The 12,310-nt window shown below is 46.1% G+C and overlaps 1 protein-coding gene across 2 annotated transcripts in view; it reads left to right on the forward strand.

Annotated features, from left to right (window-relative positions):
• Positions 1–11,147, forward strand: part of Ube2h (ubiquitin conjugating enzyme E2 H) — a 91,927-nt gene extending 80,780 nt beyond the window's left edge. For both annotated transcript variants that reach the window (XM_021164600.2, XM_085840757.1), the window contains 2 exons: positions 1,763–1,891; positions 9,079–11,147. In XM_021164600.2, coding sequence (XP_021020259.2) covers positions 1,763–1,891; positions 9,079–9,203 — 254 coding nt within the window. In that variant the 3' untranslated portion in view covers positions 9,204–11,147. The remainder of the gene's footprint in view (positions 1–1,762; positions 1,892–9,078) is intronic.
• Positions 11,148–12,310: the final 1,163 nt, after the last annotated feature.

A 12,310-nucleotide genomic window follows, 5' to 3' on the forward strand; every position in this document is an offset into this window, starting at 1 on the left:
AGATTGGCTACCTTAAGGATATTCATGGGGCTGGAGAGTGAGCTCGGCGGTTAAGAACTCTGGCTTCGGGGCTGGTGAGATGGCTCAGTGGGTAAGAGCACCCGACTGCTCTTCCGAAGGTCCAGAGTTCAAATCCCAGCAACCACATGGTGGCTCACAACCATCCACAACGAGATCTGGCGCCCTCTTCTGGAGTGTCTGAAGACAGCTACAGTGTACTTACATATAATAAATAAATAAATCTTTTAAAAAAAAAGAAAAAGAAAAGAACTCTGGCTGCTTTTCCAGAGACCCAAAGTTCAATTCCTAGCACCTATTTGTGACTGCAGTTCAAGTGGGATCTGTTGCTGCTTTCAGCAGCTGTGGACCCTGCACACATGGTACAGACATACATGCAGGCATAAAACTCACAAAAAACAAAAATGTTTTTACAGGAAATTAACTCGTTTTGAATTAGTTAATAGGGGGTTCCTGCCCCACCTTGGATAGTTTCCAGATAACAGATACAAAACTGTTACATTTATAATAAGCCTTAAAGCACTACAGCTGGGCAGATATCCACCCTTTGTGCTAGTTTGTCTACTTACTTTGGCCAACCCTCATGGTGTCTTCTCTATGTGTGTTTGTGTCTCCGTGTCTGTCTGTCTGTACATACTTCTCTCTTTCTCTCTTCCCCTCCCACCCGTGCCTTAGAGAACTGAACGCCGCCTATCACTTTTCTGCCCAGCTATAGGCTGTAGGCATCTCTATTGATCAATCAGGGATAACTTGGTGGGACAAGGTTACACAGCGTCACTTGGAGTAAAAGATGCAAAACTGTTACATTTATAATAAGCCTTAAAGCACTAGAGCTGGTCAGATATCCACCCTTGGTGCTATTTGTCTGTGGTGAGGATCTCCTCTCTGAGGCAACCTGGGCCAGTATTTAGCATTACAATAAATAGCAACACAGCAACCCTTAATTAACAGTGGTGAGATGGCTTAGTGTGGGTAAGCTGTTTGCCAGCTCCACAGAGATGCTGGACTCCAGTGCGCATGTATACACACACACACACACACACACACCACAACAGATGCTCCCTCACGGTCCTCATGCATGCACACAAGAATAAGATGTTTTACAAAGGAATTACAGTAGCTCGGAGTAGAGTAGATAACTGGGACATACTGTGTAATAATAATAGTGTCTGTTTCTGTTTGGGAAATGGAGTGAATTTAATTGGGAAAATGAGCCTGTGGTCATACCAGCCTTTTCATAAGATCCTTGATTTGAACTCTTCAACAAAAAGAAAGAAAAGAAAGAAAGAAAGGAGGGAGGGAGGGGGAAGAAGGGGAAGGGGGAAGGAAGGAAGGAAGAAAAGGGTGTGGGTAAAGGTTGAGAAAAGTGCCATTCAAAGAGAATGCTCTGCATGTGCTCGTGCGCTCGGCTGCTGAGGTTCTCATTTTAAATAGTTGGAGTTGATGTTGTGGGACACACCTGTGGGAAATCCTCTCCATTGTAGCTGAGTCTAAGCAGGTGAGCAAGAGGGAGAGGGCTGTTGGCAGTGGAGAGGTAGCTGTTTGTGGGTAAGAGTGCTTGCTGCTCTTTTAGGACCTACCTGTAGTTTCCGCACCCTTTGGCCTTCATGGCCATGTGCATGCACATAATGCACATGCATTAATGCAGCCTAAAACACATACATGTAATATGAATATTCTTGGAGAAGTGGTGAAATTGCATGTCCCCATGCATGAAGTGGTTTGGTTTGTCTGTCTGTTTCAGATCTTACCAATATATTTGAGTCCTTCCTGCCCCAGTTGCTGGCCTATCCTAACCCCATAGATCCTCTCAATGGTGACGCTGCAGCCATGTACCTCCACCGACCAGAAGAGTACAAGCAGAAAATTAAAGGTAAGGCGGCACTTGCTTTTAGTTGGCCATATAGAGTCTGTCTGTTTGTTTGTTTGTTTGTTTGATACAGGGTTTCTCTGTGTAGCCTTTGGCTTGGCTGTCCTGGAACTCAAGAAATCCGCCTGCCTCTGTTTCCTCATTGCTGGGATTAAAGGTGCACACCACCTCCAGCTCAAAGCCTCCATAAGTGACTCCTTTCCTCGTAGGTTTTCTCTAAGAAGCAACTGCAGTGGTGGCCTCAGGACTCCCTGTTAGAGTTCAGAGGCTGTGTTCCCACACTATGACCACTTGCATGAGGCTGGGAGAGGACACCTGCAGCTTGAGTTGTATCAGCTCACCTTGGCTTTCTCTTCAGTGTGTTTGCTGGTTGGCCTACAGCCACCACCCCTGCTGCCCCTTTACCTGGGTCTACATTTGAGAGCTTGCCTATGAAAAGTGCAGGTGCATAAAGCATAACACAGAGGGAAGAGACAGCAAGCAGCGTGCTCGAGCCTTCTGCACAGACAGCAGGCAGGCGTGCGAGTGGGCGCCGTGCTCCCCATGTTAGGGAATGATGTGCTCACCTGCACAGGACGCAGAGCATCGGGAGCCTCAGTGTGGTCAGAATCCATTTGGCAACAAGAGCGGTAAAGGAATGTTAGCGGAGCTTGAATACGTAGGTTTTCCCGATTAGCTGTGCAAGGCTTAAGTCAAATAGGAACATTGGGGGCCATGTGTTGAGTAATAGTTTCCTTCTATTTGTTTTCTCCTTTCCCCAGGTCTCTATGGAGTTGCTGAGTATTTTTGTTTAAATAAAGTAGAAATGTTCGTTTTCATAGGTCTCAAGTAATTTGCAAATTAATAATTTAATATAGCACAGTAATGTACATAGCCCCCAAGCCCCCCCCCCAAAAAAAACATGTATTCCAAGAAAAATGCAATTTCAACCAGAGAAGATTTTGTAAGGAAACTATGCTAAAATTTTGACATTGCCTTCACTTCCCAGTGTCTGTAAACCATGGCTATCTTAGTACAGAAAATATTTCTATAGTTCTAATACCCATTAGGCCTTTGCAATATAGCATTACCCTGACTGTACTACAGGTTTGCTCCGGTCCTAGCTACCAAAGAAACAGATTTGTGCTCATCTTAGGGTAGCTAGCTACTTCTGTCTCAGGGACCCCAACTTTCTGTGGTGTCCATATTGAGGGTCAGTTTGCCATCCTTGGGAGTCTGAGATAGCGGTGGCTGTTCGGCCTGAGCTCTGCCCTGGTTTCTGTTGTACGTTTGTATACTAACCCATCTTTCCCACGCCATCCAGGAAATGAGGTTTCTTAGACTCCTCCTCCCCAGCTGGTGTGCTCCCCTTGTACCTGGGGTCACGCATTTCCAAAGCCCTTGTCAGCCCCTGCTGCCCCTCTAGGGACTCACTTGGGCTCTGCTTCCTGCCCTGGAACCACACTACTGCTTCCTGCTCTACCTAATCTGTGGACCCTTCTCAGGCCCCATCCCTGGGCCCCGCTACAGCTCCGGTGTTTCCTTCCATCCTTCCACTCTGAAATGGATTTTATTCCCTTTCCTGGATGTGACCATTCTCCTTTTTTTTTTTTTTTTTTTGGTTTTTCGGGACAGGGTTTCTCTGTGTAGCTCTGGCTGTCCTGGCACTCACTCTGTAGACCAGGCTGGCCTCCAACTCAGAAATCTGCCTGCCTCTGACTCCCGAGTGCTGGGATTAAAGGTGTGCGCCACCACGCCCGGCATGACCATTCTCTTATGACCAATTTATGCTTTTACCCCCAGGCTCCCCCCCCCCCAAGTTGCTTATTCATGGCTTTAGGTAACCCTCTAGGTACATGGACTCCGCGGGTTTGTCTAGGCCTGACCCTTCTCCCAGGTTATCTTTGCAGCGGGAGTCGCAGCTTAGCAGGCTTCATCACAGCAGAGCCGTGACTTCTTCTCTCTCTCCCCTAGTGTCAGTTAGCATTTAGGTCACTTGATGCTCTTCAGGAGTGCACGTGTGGCACACAGCAGTTGCTAGAGAGACGTCTCAACAGCTAAGGATGCACGGTACTCTTCCAGAGTGGCCGTGTCACTGTTCTGTTACTGTAAGGAGAGACCAGTGACATAACTCCTCCAATAAGGCCACACCTAAATAGTTTGGATAACTGGGGGCCAAGTATTCGAATGGATGAGCCTATGGGGCCATTCTGATTCTACGCACCACACAGATGGTTTAAATTCAGTTCTCAGCCCACAGACCACTACTGCCTGGAATGTCAGCTTCAGCGGGTCCAGTGTCTCTGGTCTCCTTGGGTACCCCACCCCCATGCACACAGACACACCCATATCCACATCAATAAATGTAAAAATAAATCTTTGTTAAAATGCAGGTGTAAAAACAAGGTTGAGGGGCTGGAGAGATGGCTCAGCCAGTAAGAGCACTGACTGCTCTTCCGAAGGTCCTGAGTTCAATTCCTGGCAACCACGTGGTGGCTCACAGCCATTTGTAACGGGATCTGGAGTTCTCTTCTGGAGTGTCTGAAGACAGCTACAGTGTACTTACATATAATAAATAAATAAATCTTTAAAAAAAAAAAAAAACAAGGTTGAGTACTACACAGCCTGTGGGTGGACTTGGAGAGCCTTGACATTGTCTAAAGATAGGTAACCTCCCTGCTCAAAACCTTTGCTAGTAAGCCAGCCAGCACTCAGGAGGAAGAGGCAAGCAGATCTCTTGAGTTAGAGGAACAGCCAGAGCTTCATAGAGACCCTGTTGTAGCCAGTCTTTGCTGCTTTATGTATTCTTTTTCCTACTTCTCACACTAGATAGGAGAGAGAGATCCCTGAATCTAATTTCTTTCTTTCTGTTTCTTTGACCACGACTACTAACAAACTGCAACCAACCCACTGAACCACCAACAACCTCCAGCTGCGGCTCTAACTTAATTTATATGCTCTCCAGAAGTTCCCAGAATTCCAGCGTCACACAATTGCAGAAACTGGGAAAACCATGCCTCTGTTAGAGCACAAGGCAAATTACAGCGGCTGCAGTCAGTTTGAAGCAGCCCCACATCCCCACACCTGGGATTAAAACAAGAGACTATATATACATGTATGTGTGTATACATACATAATGTGTTGTTGTTGTTGTTCTTGTCTGTTTTTAAAGAAACCAAAATTCCAGAATTTTCACTACACCTTATTTCAGTAAACCAAACAAACTAAAACACCTATGCTAGTGGGACTGGAGAGATAGCTAAGTCGTTAAAGTACTCACCTCATTAGCATGAGTAGAAAACCGGGAGAATCCTTGGAGCCTGTAGAGAACAAAAAAAGATGCCTGACATCAGCCTCTGGCCTCCATGCAATGCAGGTCTGCACACACAACATCTTTGTTAAGTGGCATCAGCTTGCCGAGGATCTGCAGTAATCAGCCTCTTTTCCTTAACTGGCTCATTCTGTGATGGTCTAATTGGATGAGTCTGAGCTGCTGAAGTGTACACTCTCCGTGTTAATATGAAAAACTAACCTGTAGAGTGAATATTCCCAACCTTCCTAATGCTGGGACCTTTGATACAGTTCCTCATGGTGTGACTGCCAACAATAACATTTCACTGCTACTTTATAATCAAAATTTTACTACGTTTATGAATCTTTTTTTTTTTTTAAGATTTATTTATTATATGTAAGTACACTGTAGCTGTCTTCAGACACTCCAGAAGAGGGCGCCAGATCCCGTTACGGATGGTTGTGAGCCACCATGTGGTTGCTGGGATTTGAACTCTGGACCTTCGGAAGAGCAGTCGGGTGCTCTTACCCACAGAGCCATCTCACCAGCCCCGATTATGAATCTTAATGTAAATATCTGATATTTAGGGTATCTAGTTTACATCCCCAGTCAGAATTTCTTGATTAACGTGTACCCACCAAGATCTCTACATTCTGCCTCATTTTTTTCCCAGAGTTTTCCTCTGTTACTATTTTTCCCTTTATTTGCTTATCTATTGAGGCAGGGCTTTGTGGGGCTTTGGCTGTCCTGGAACTGGCCCTGTAGACCAAGCGGGCCTTGAACTCACATAGATCTGCCTCCCAGGTGCTGGGAGGGAGTACCAGTGCTTGCCTAGCATACACAACCGTAGGTTCAGTCCCTAGCACCACCTAAACTAGATGCGCTGTCACAGCACAGGCTGTTTGAGTCAGGGAGGTCAAAGGTCAGAATTTCAGGGTTATCCTTGGCTGTGTAGAGATTTTTGAAACTAGCCTGGACTATGTGAGATTGAATTTTATTTTATTACTATTCAGTTTTCATAGCCTAGCCACATAGTTTTGATGATACTAATTCTTTAAATGAACCCTTGTGTACAGAATTGACAGTGTCGGGGCTGAAGTGTCTATATAACTCCTGTCTCAGCCCTCATCCAATTCCCATCATGTATGCCCTGTGTCTGTTTTGTTCTCCCGGTCAGCGACTGTGTTTGTAATTTCTTGGTCTTCTGAAGAGCCTTCTCCTCAAATGCTTTCTAGACATTTGGTTAATTTTTAATATTTTAAAAGATGTAACAACTTCTGTGAAGGGAAAGACCGGGAGTCAGAAATAAAGTCCCTGGGCAGGAGAAATGGCTCAGTAGCTAACAGAACTTGGTGCTCTTTCAAAAAACCTGAGTTATGTTTCCAGCCAGCCATAGGGTAGCCCACACCTATAACTCCTCCAGCACCTGTGCACACACATGCATATAATGTAACATTTTCCTTATTCTAAAAAGTATGTTTTTTTAAAGATTTATTTATTTGATGTACACTGTAGCTGTACAGATGGTTGTGAGCCATCATGTTGTTGCTGGGAATAGGACTCAGGACCTTTGCTTGCTCTTGCCCCGCTTGCTCCAGTCCAAAGATTTATTTATTTATTATATGTAAGTACACTGTAACTATCTTCAGACACACCAGAAGAGGGCATCAGATCTCATTACAGATGGTTGTGAGCCACCATGTGGTTGCTGGGATTTGAACTCAGGACCTCTGGAAGAGCAGTCAGTGCTCTTAACCACTGAGCCATCTCTCCAACCTAAAAAGTACATTTTTAACCAGACATGGTGGTACATGCCTATAATCTCAGCATTTGAGAACGGTGGAAGAGGCAGAAAGGTCAGAAGTTCTCATTTTCCTTGGACTCACGTTAGAACCATGAGCTCCTGACTAAAAGGAAAAAAATCTTAATTACATTTGTTAAGGTTTTAAGGGCTCTGAGTCTCAGGTCTACAAACTTCATTCAGAAAGAGAGCCTGTCTGAGTGTGGTGGTACACACCACATCTGTCCTCTCGGTACTGGAGGTAAACTGGCAACTTAGTGAGTACACCATTGTCTTCAGACACCCCAGAAGAGGTCGTCAGATCCCATTACAGATGGTTGTGAGCTACCATGTGGTTGCTGGGAATTGAATTCGGCCTCTGGAAGAGCAGTCAGTGCTCCCAACAGCTAAGCCATCTCTCCAGCCTCCCTCATGGCAAGTTTAAAGTTAGTCTAGTCACAGCAAGATCCAGACCAGCCAAGAATACACTGCTGTCTCACAAAACAAAACTGAAGAAACAGGGAAATGTTCCTACCCAGACCCCGTGCTGTCTCGTCAGCATCAGCAGACCTGTGTGATCTGCCTGCTCCTCACAGCAGCTTCAACAGCATCACCCCACAGCCTGAGGATGTGAGGGACCTGGGTCCAACTTGTGCCCTGATGGGATTCCCACCACTGCCCTTCCGTATGTAGTACATGTAGGCCATTTACTTACACAGTGTGCTTTTAGGAACAAATGTGTTGTTTATTCAGCACTTTTTTTTTTTTAAAGATTTATTTATTTATTATATGTAAGTACACTGTAGCTGTCTTCAGACACTCCAGAAGAGGGCGCCAGATCTCGTTACGGATGGTTGTGAGCCACCATGTGGTTGCTGGGATTTGAACTCTGGACCTTCGGAAGAGCAATCGGGTGCTCTTACCCACTGAGCCATCTCACCAGCCCCCTATTCAGCACTTCTTAAATTCTTTTTTTTTTTCTTTTCTTTTCTTTTTTTCTTTTCTTTTTTTTTTTGGTTTTTCGAGACAGGGTTTCTCTGTATATCTCTGTATAGCCCTGGCTGTCCTGGAACTCACCTTGTAGACCAGGCTGGCCTCGAACTCAGAAATCCGCCTGCCTCTGCCTCCCGAGTGCTGGGATTAAAGGTGTGCGCCACCACACCGGGCCTTAAATTCTTTTTAACTCACACTTTGGCCTAGGCTCTTGGGTGAGTGACCAAGGATCTCTTCCATGACCCTGAGTCTCACATAGCAACTTGTTCCTGATGAGCAAACAGAGACCATTATCACCGTCTGCTTCCAGAGCCCAGGGGTCAGGCAGAACATTGACGGGTGGGATAGCCTAACCAGTCACTCACTGTGGAATCACCACATCTCATTTCTGTCTGGGAGAGAAATCACTTGATTTAGATGGAAAGTAAAAAGTGTGGATGGGGCTGGCGAGATGGCTCAGTGGGTAAGAGCACCCGACTGCTCTTCCGAAGGTCCAGAGTTCAAATCCCAGCAACCACATGGTGGCTCACAACCATGCAACGAGATCTGGCACCCTCTTCTGGAGTGTCTGAAGACAGCTACAGTGTACTTACATATAATAAATAAATCTTAAAAAAAAAAAAAAGTGTGGATTGGGGCTGGAGAGATGGCTCAGCGGTTAAGAGCTCTGACTGCTCTTCTGAAGGTCGTGAGTTCAGATCCCAGCAACCACATGATGGCTCACAACCATCCGTCATGAGATCTGATGCCCTCTTCTGGTGTGTCTGAAGACAGCTACAGTGTACTAACATATAATAATAAATCTTTAAAAAAAAAAAAAAAAGAAGCCGGGCGTGGTGGCGCACGCCTTTAATCCCAGCACTCGGGAGGCAGAGGCAGGCGGATTTCTGAGTTTGAGGCCAGCCTGGTCTACAAAGTGAGTTCCAGGACAGCCAGAGCTACACAGAGAAACCCTGTCTCGAAAAACCACAAAAAAAAAAAAAAAAAGAGTGTGGGTTGCCCATTTCAACCCAGACAAGTCACTTCCTCTTCAGAGTCCCCCTTCCTTGCTTTTTGTTATCATGACACTGGTGAGCAGGTGAGTTTGCACCTTGGGGTCACTGCACTCACACCCTGTGTTTTCTTCACTCTTACCCCCCTTTGCAGAGTACATCCAGAAGTACGCAACGGAGGAGGCCCTGAAGGAACAGGAAGAGGGCACTGGCGACAGCTCATCGGAGAGTTCTATGTCTGACTTCTCAGAAGATGAGGCCCAGGACATGGAGTTGTAGTAGAAAAGGCATCTGCTTTTCAGAAAGACTATTATTTCCTAACCATGAGAAGCAGACTCTAATATTCATATTTAAACAAAGCAATTTTTTTTATTACTAAACAAGGTTTTTATGAATAATAGCATTGATATATATATATTATATATCACCCTTTAGATCTTGATTTCTTGGTCATTTCTCAACCTGAGGTGCATAGCATATTCCCACATTCCATTTTGGTAGCAATATGCGGTCCGAATGCATGCATTCATAAGTCCATTTGGCCAAGTCAGCCTGTGTGCTACTGAGCTGTCAAGAGATTGCCGCTCTCATAGGAAAACATGAGGAAAACAGGAAAAGTTTGCTTCTTTTTATTGATGGTTCCAAAGAAACAAACCAAATCTACCAGCTCTTGGATGAAGATAGAACAGTGCTTTTCCAGAGTGGGAAGGAAGGGGTTGAGACGCGTGCTTTGAGAGCCTGTGAGGCTGCTCCGTCCTTGCCAGCTGCTCCCTAGTCCTGAGTGGTCATTGGTGAGGAGCAGCGAGATGCAGCGAGTTGAGTGAGACTTAGGGCTTTTGATTTTTTTTTTTTTTTGACTCGGATTTAAGTGCATTTTTCTAGGTAGACTCCTGCCCTCCATGCTACCAGACCTGCAGCCACCTTGGTTTTGCCTTGGAGAACATTTGGGAAGCATTTCCTGAACCCATGTCCTTTTGGGGGTACAGCTTGTCATCCAGCAGAGCTTATTGAGAGAGCAGGACTGGAGGAGACGGGACTGAAGACACAGAATGACATCCGATCCTAGCACGGGGCCTGTTGATCCATTGCCTGGACTGAGCTGTGAACCTGGACGCAGTTTTGGTTTTTTGTTTTGTGTTTCTTTTTTCTTAATTTGTGTGAATTGTACCTAGACAGGTTACAGATTTAATTTTCACCTATCAAGGGACAGTCTCCTCCCTGGACAAGGCTCAGTGGACCATCAGATGGAGGAAGACTGCCCCGTTGTTTGAGCCCCTGTGCGACCCTTGACCTCCAGCCTTAGTTCTCCTGGAAGCTGCCAACTGCTTACGGGAGTGGGTAGTTTGGGTGTCTGAGACCCAGAACATCCTAAATTTGCAATGGGTAACAGCTGAAACAAATGGAAGTTTTTGTACCAAAGTGGCCCAAGGTGGGGAAGAACTACTTTCGAGAATTGTTACGGAGGCAGGTTGAGGGGACGACACTTTGTCCCTCTGAGGTAACAGCCAGTCAGATGGCTTGAGGTGCCTGACCCGCTGCTGCAGGCTAACTGCCATCTAGTGTGCCCGGCAGTTTCAGACCTGACTCTGGAGGGAATTTGGAGACAGTGTAGACAGCAGCTCTGCTCTGTATTCTTTTTGACGAAACCAGAACAGTAGAAGTAGCCAATTGTAAGACCTTCTGAAGACATCTTGAATGTCCCACTGGACTAACCTTTCTTTTGGTGTGTGTTTTTAGTTTAGGAGTGCTCTATTCCACAAGGGTTAAGTCAATGAGGTTGGAAAACACCTATCTTTTTTTTTTTTAATTCAAAAAGCACAATCAGTCTTTCCTTTGAAAATCTATATAAAGTACAACTTTTAGCATGATTATTTTCCTAAATACAAAGACAAATAATTTACTTATTTTATGTTAATTACGGGCATGAAGCAAAAGGTTTCTTTGGGGAAAATGCAGTTTTGTAGTGCTGGGGTTGGTTCACTGTACTGTCCTCTGGCACCCTGGCTTGTTGAAAGGTGGCTTTAGCTGTGTGCCATGTACCTGCTTACGTGGCCCGCTGTCCTCTGTGTGGTTAGGAGGGTTTCTGCTGGCCCTGCAGCTTGCTTCCCTGCGGATTAGGCCTTTGCTCATGCTAGAGCCTTCATGTGGGTGCTACCTAGGGCAGGCTTGAACTGCTGGGTGGTGATTGTGAGTTCAGACAATAAAAAAATGTATTTTTTTCAATACTGTATAAAAATAGTATTCTGATTACCTCCCCCTCAATAAAAAAAAAAAAAGTCCAGATAATTGCTTTTGATATTGATGGAAAAACTACAAAACAGACGCAACAAACCAGAGCCAAGTTTGGGGAATGGCTCCGCTTTGCCCAGTGAAGAGACATCATCCCTTCCTGTGCAGACATGAGTGCAGAGTGTGTCCAACCCGGTGTATGGTGAAGGTGGCACTGGAGTTCCCATGACTGCCCCCACATCACCCCACCCTCGACTCTGGCACCAGTCTGGTTCTATGCATGTTGCAGCTCTCTGGGCCGTGACTCTGTTAGAAGGTTTGCCAGCTTTCTGGCCCTTCCCCGCTCCTAGTTACTAGCTGACCATACTCATAGTTGCAAAGGAGCGGAGAGAGCGCTAAAGCCTGCCTCTGACTGAGGGCTCCGAGTCCCTGCAGTAAACAGGTGAGATCTGCAGCAGGGCAGGGCTGCTTTAACACCAAGCCCCTCAGCAGGGGCAGCAGTAAGTCAGTCACAGCTGCTGCTGCTGTCTTCTGCCCGCCATTCAGCTCCTGCTCTGTTGAGGTCCTGCCTTGTGCTTTACTAGTGGAAGCCAATCTTTGCCCCCGTTGATGACTTGAGCCCTTGCCAAACACCGACGAGTGAAGTGGCGAAGTGGCTGCAGCTTGGCAGCCCAAACCTGCCACGCCCCTGCACCCCTGGAAGCCCAGCACCGGGGCCAGCGGGCTGTGTTCCGTGCTTGCCAACCTAGACCCTGGCATTTGAAATTGTTTTGTCAGCAGTCTCCACCCTCTCGAGAGAGCTGAGCAGCCTCAACTGACATTTCTATTAATGAGTTATCAGAAGTTGCAACATCTCTCCAGCACTAATGTGTTTTGTCCACTTCAAACGCTGTTCTAATTGCCAACCGGCTGCTCTAGGCTCCTGAGGAGTGTCCCTTCTCAAAGGAACTGCGCCCTGGAAAGGGCTCCCCGAAGTTTTAGGTGGCCTTGACCTGACACTTGCATTTTCTAGGCCACTCTTTGGGGTGGCTGAGAATCATGACAGACCCTCTGCCAGTCTCTAGTTTCTCTGGGTCAGGTTTCTGAGTACTGGCATTGGATTTTGAGTGACATGTGACCCTTTGTGTTTTAGTGACTCAGAAAAGTCAAGCCATTTG

This window comes from Mus caroli, unplaced genomic scaffold, assembly GCF_978045245.1.
Source record: "Mus caroli unplaced genomic scaffold, Mus_caroli_1 scaffold_7, whole genome shotgun sequence".
NCBI classification, from domain to species: domain Eukaryota; kingdom Metazoa; phylum Chordata; class Mammalia; order Rodentia; family Muridae; genus Mus; species Mus caroli.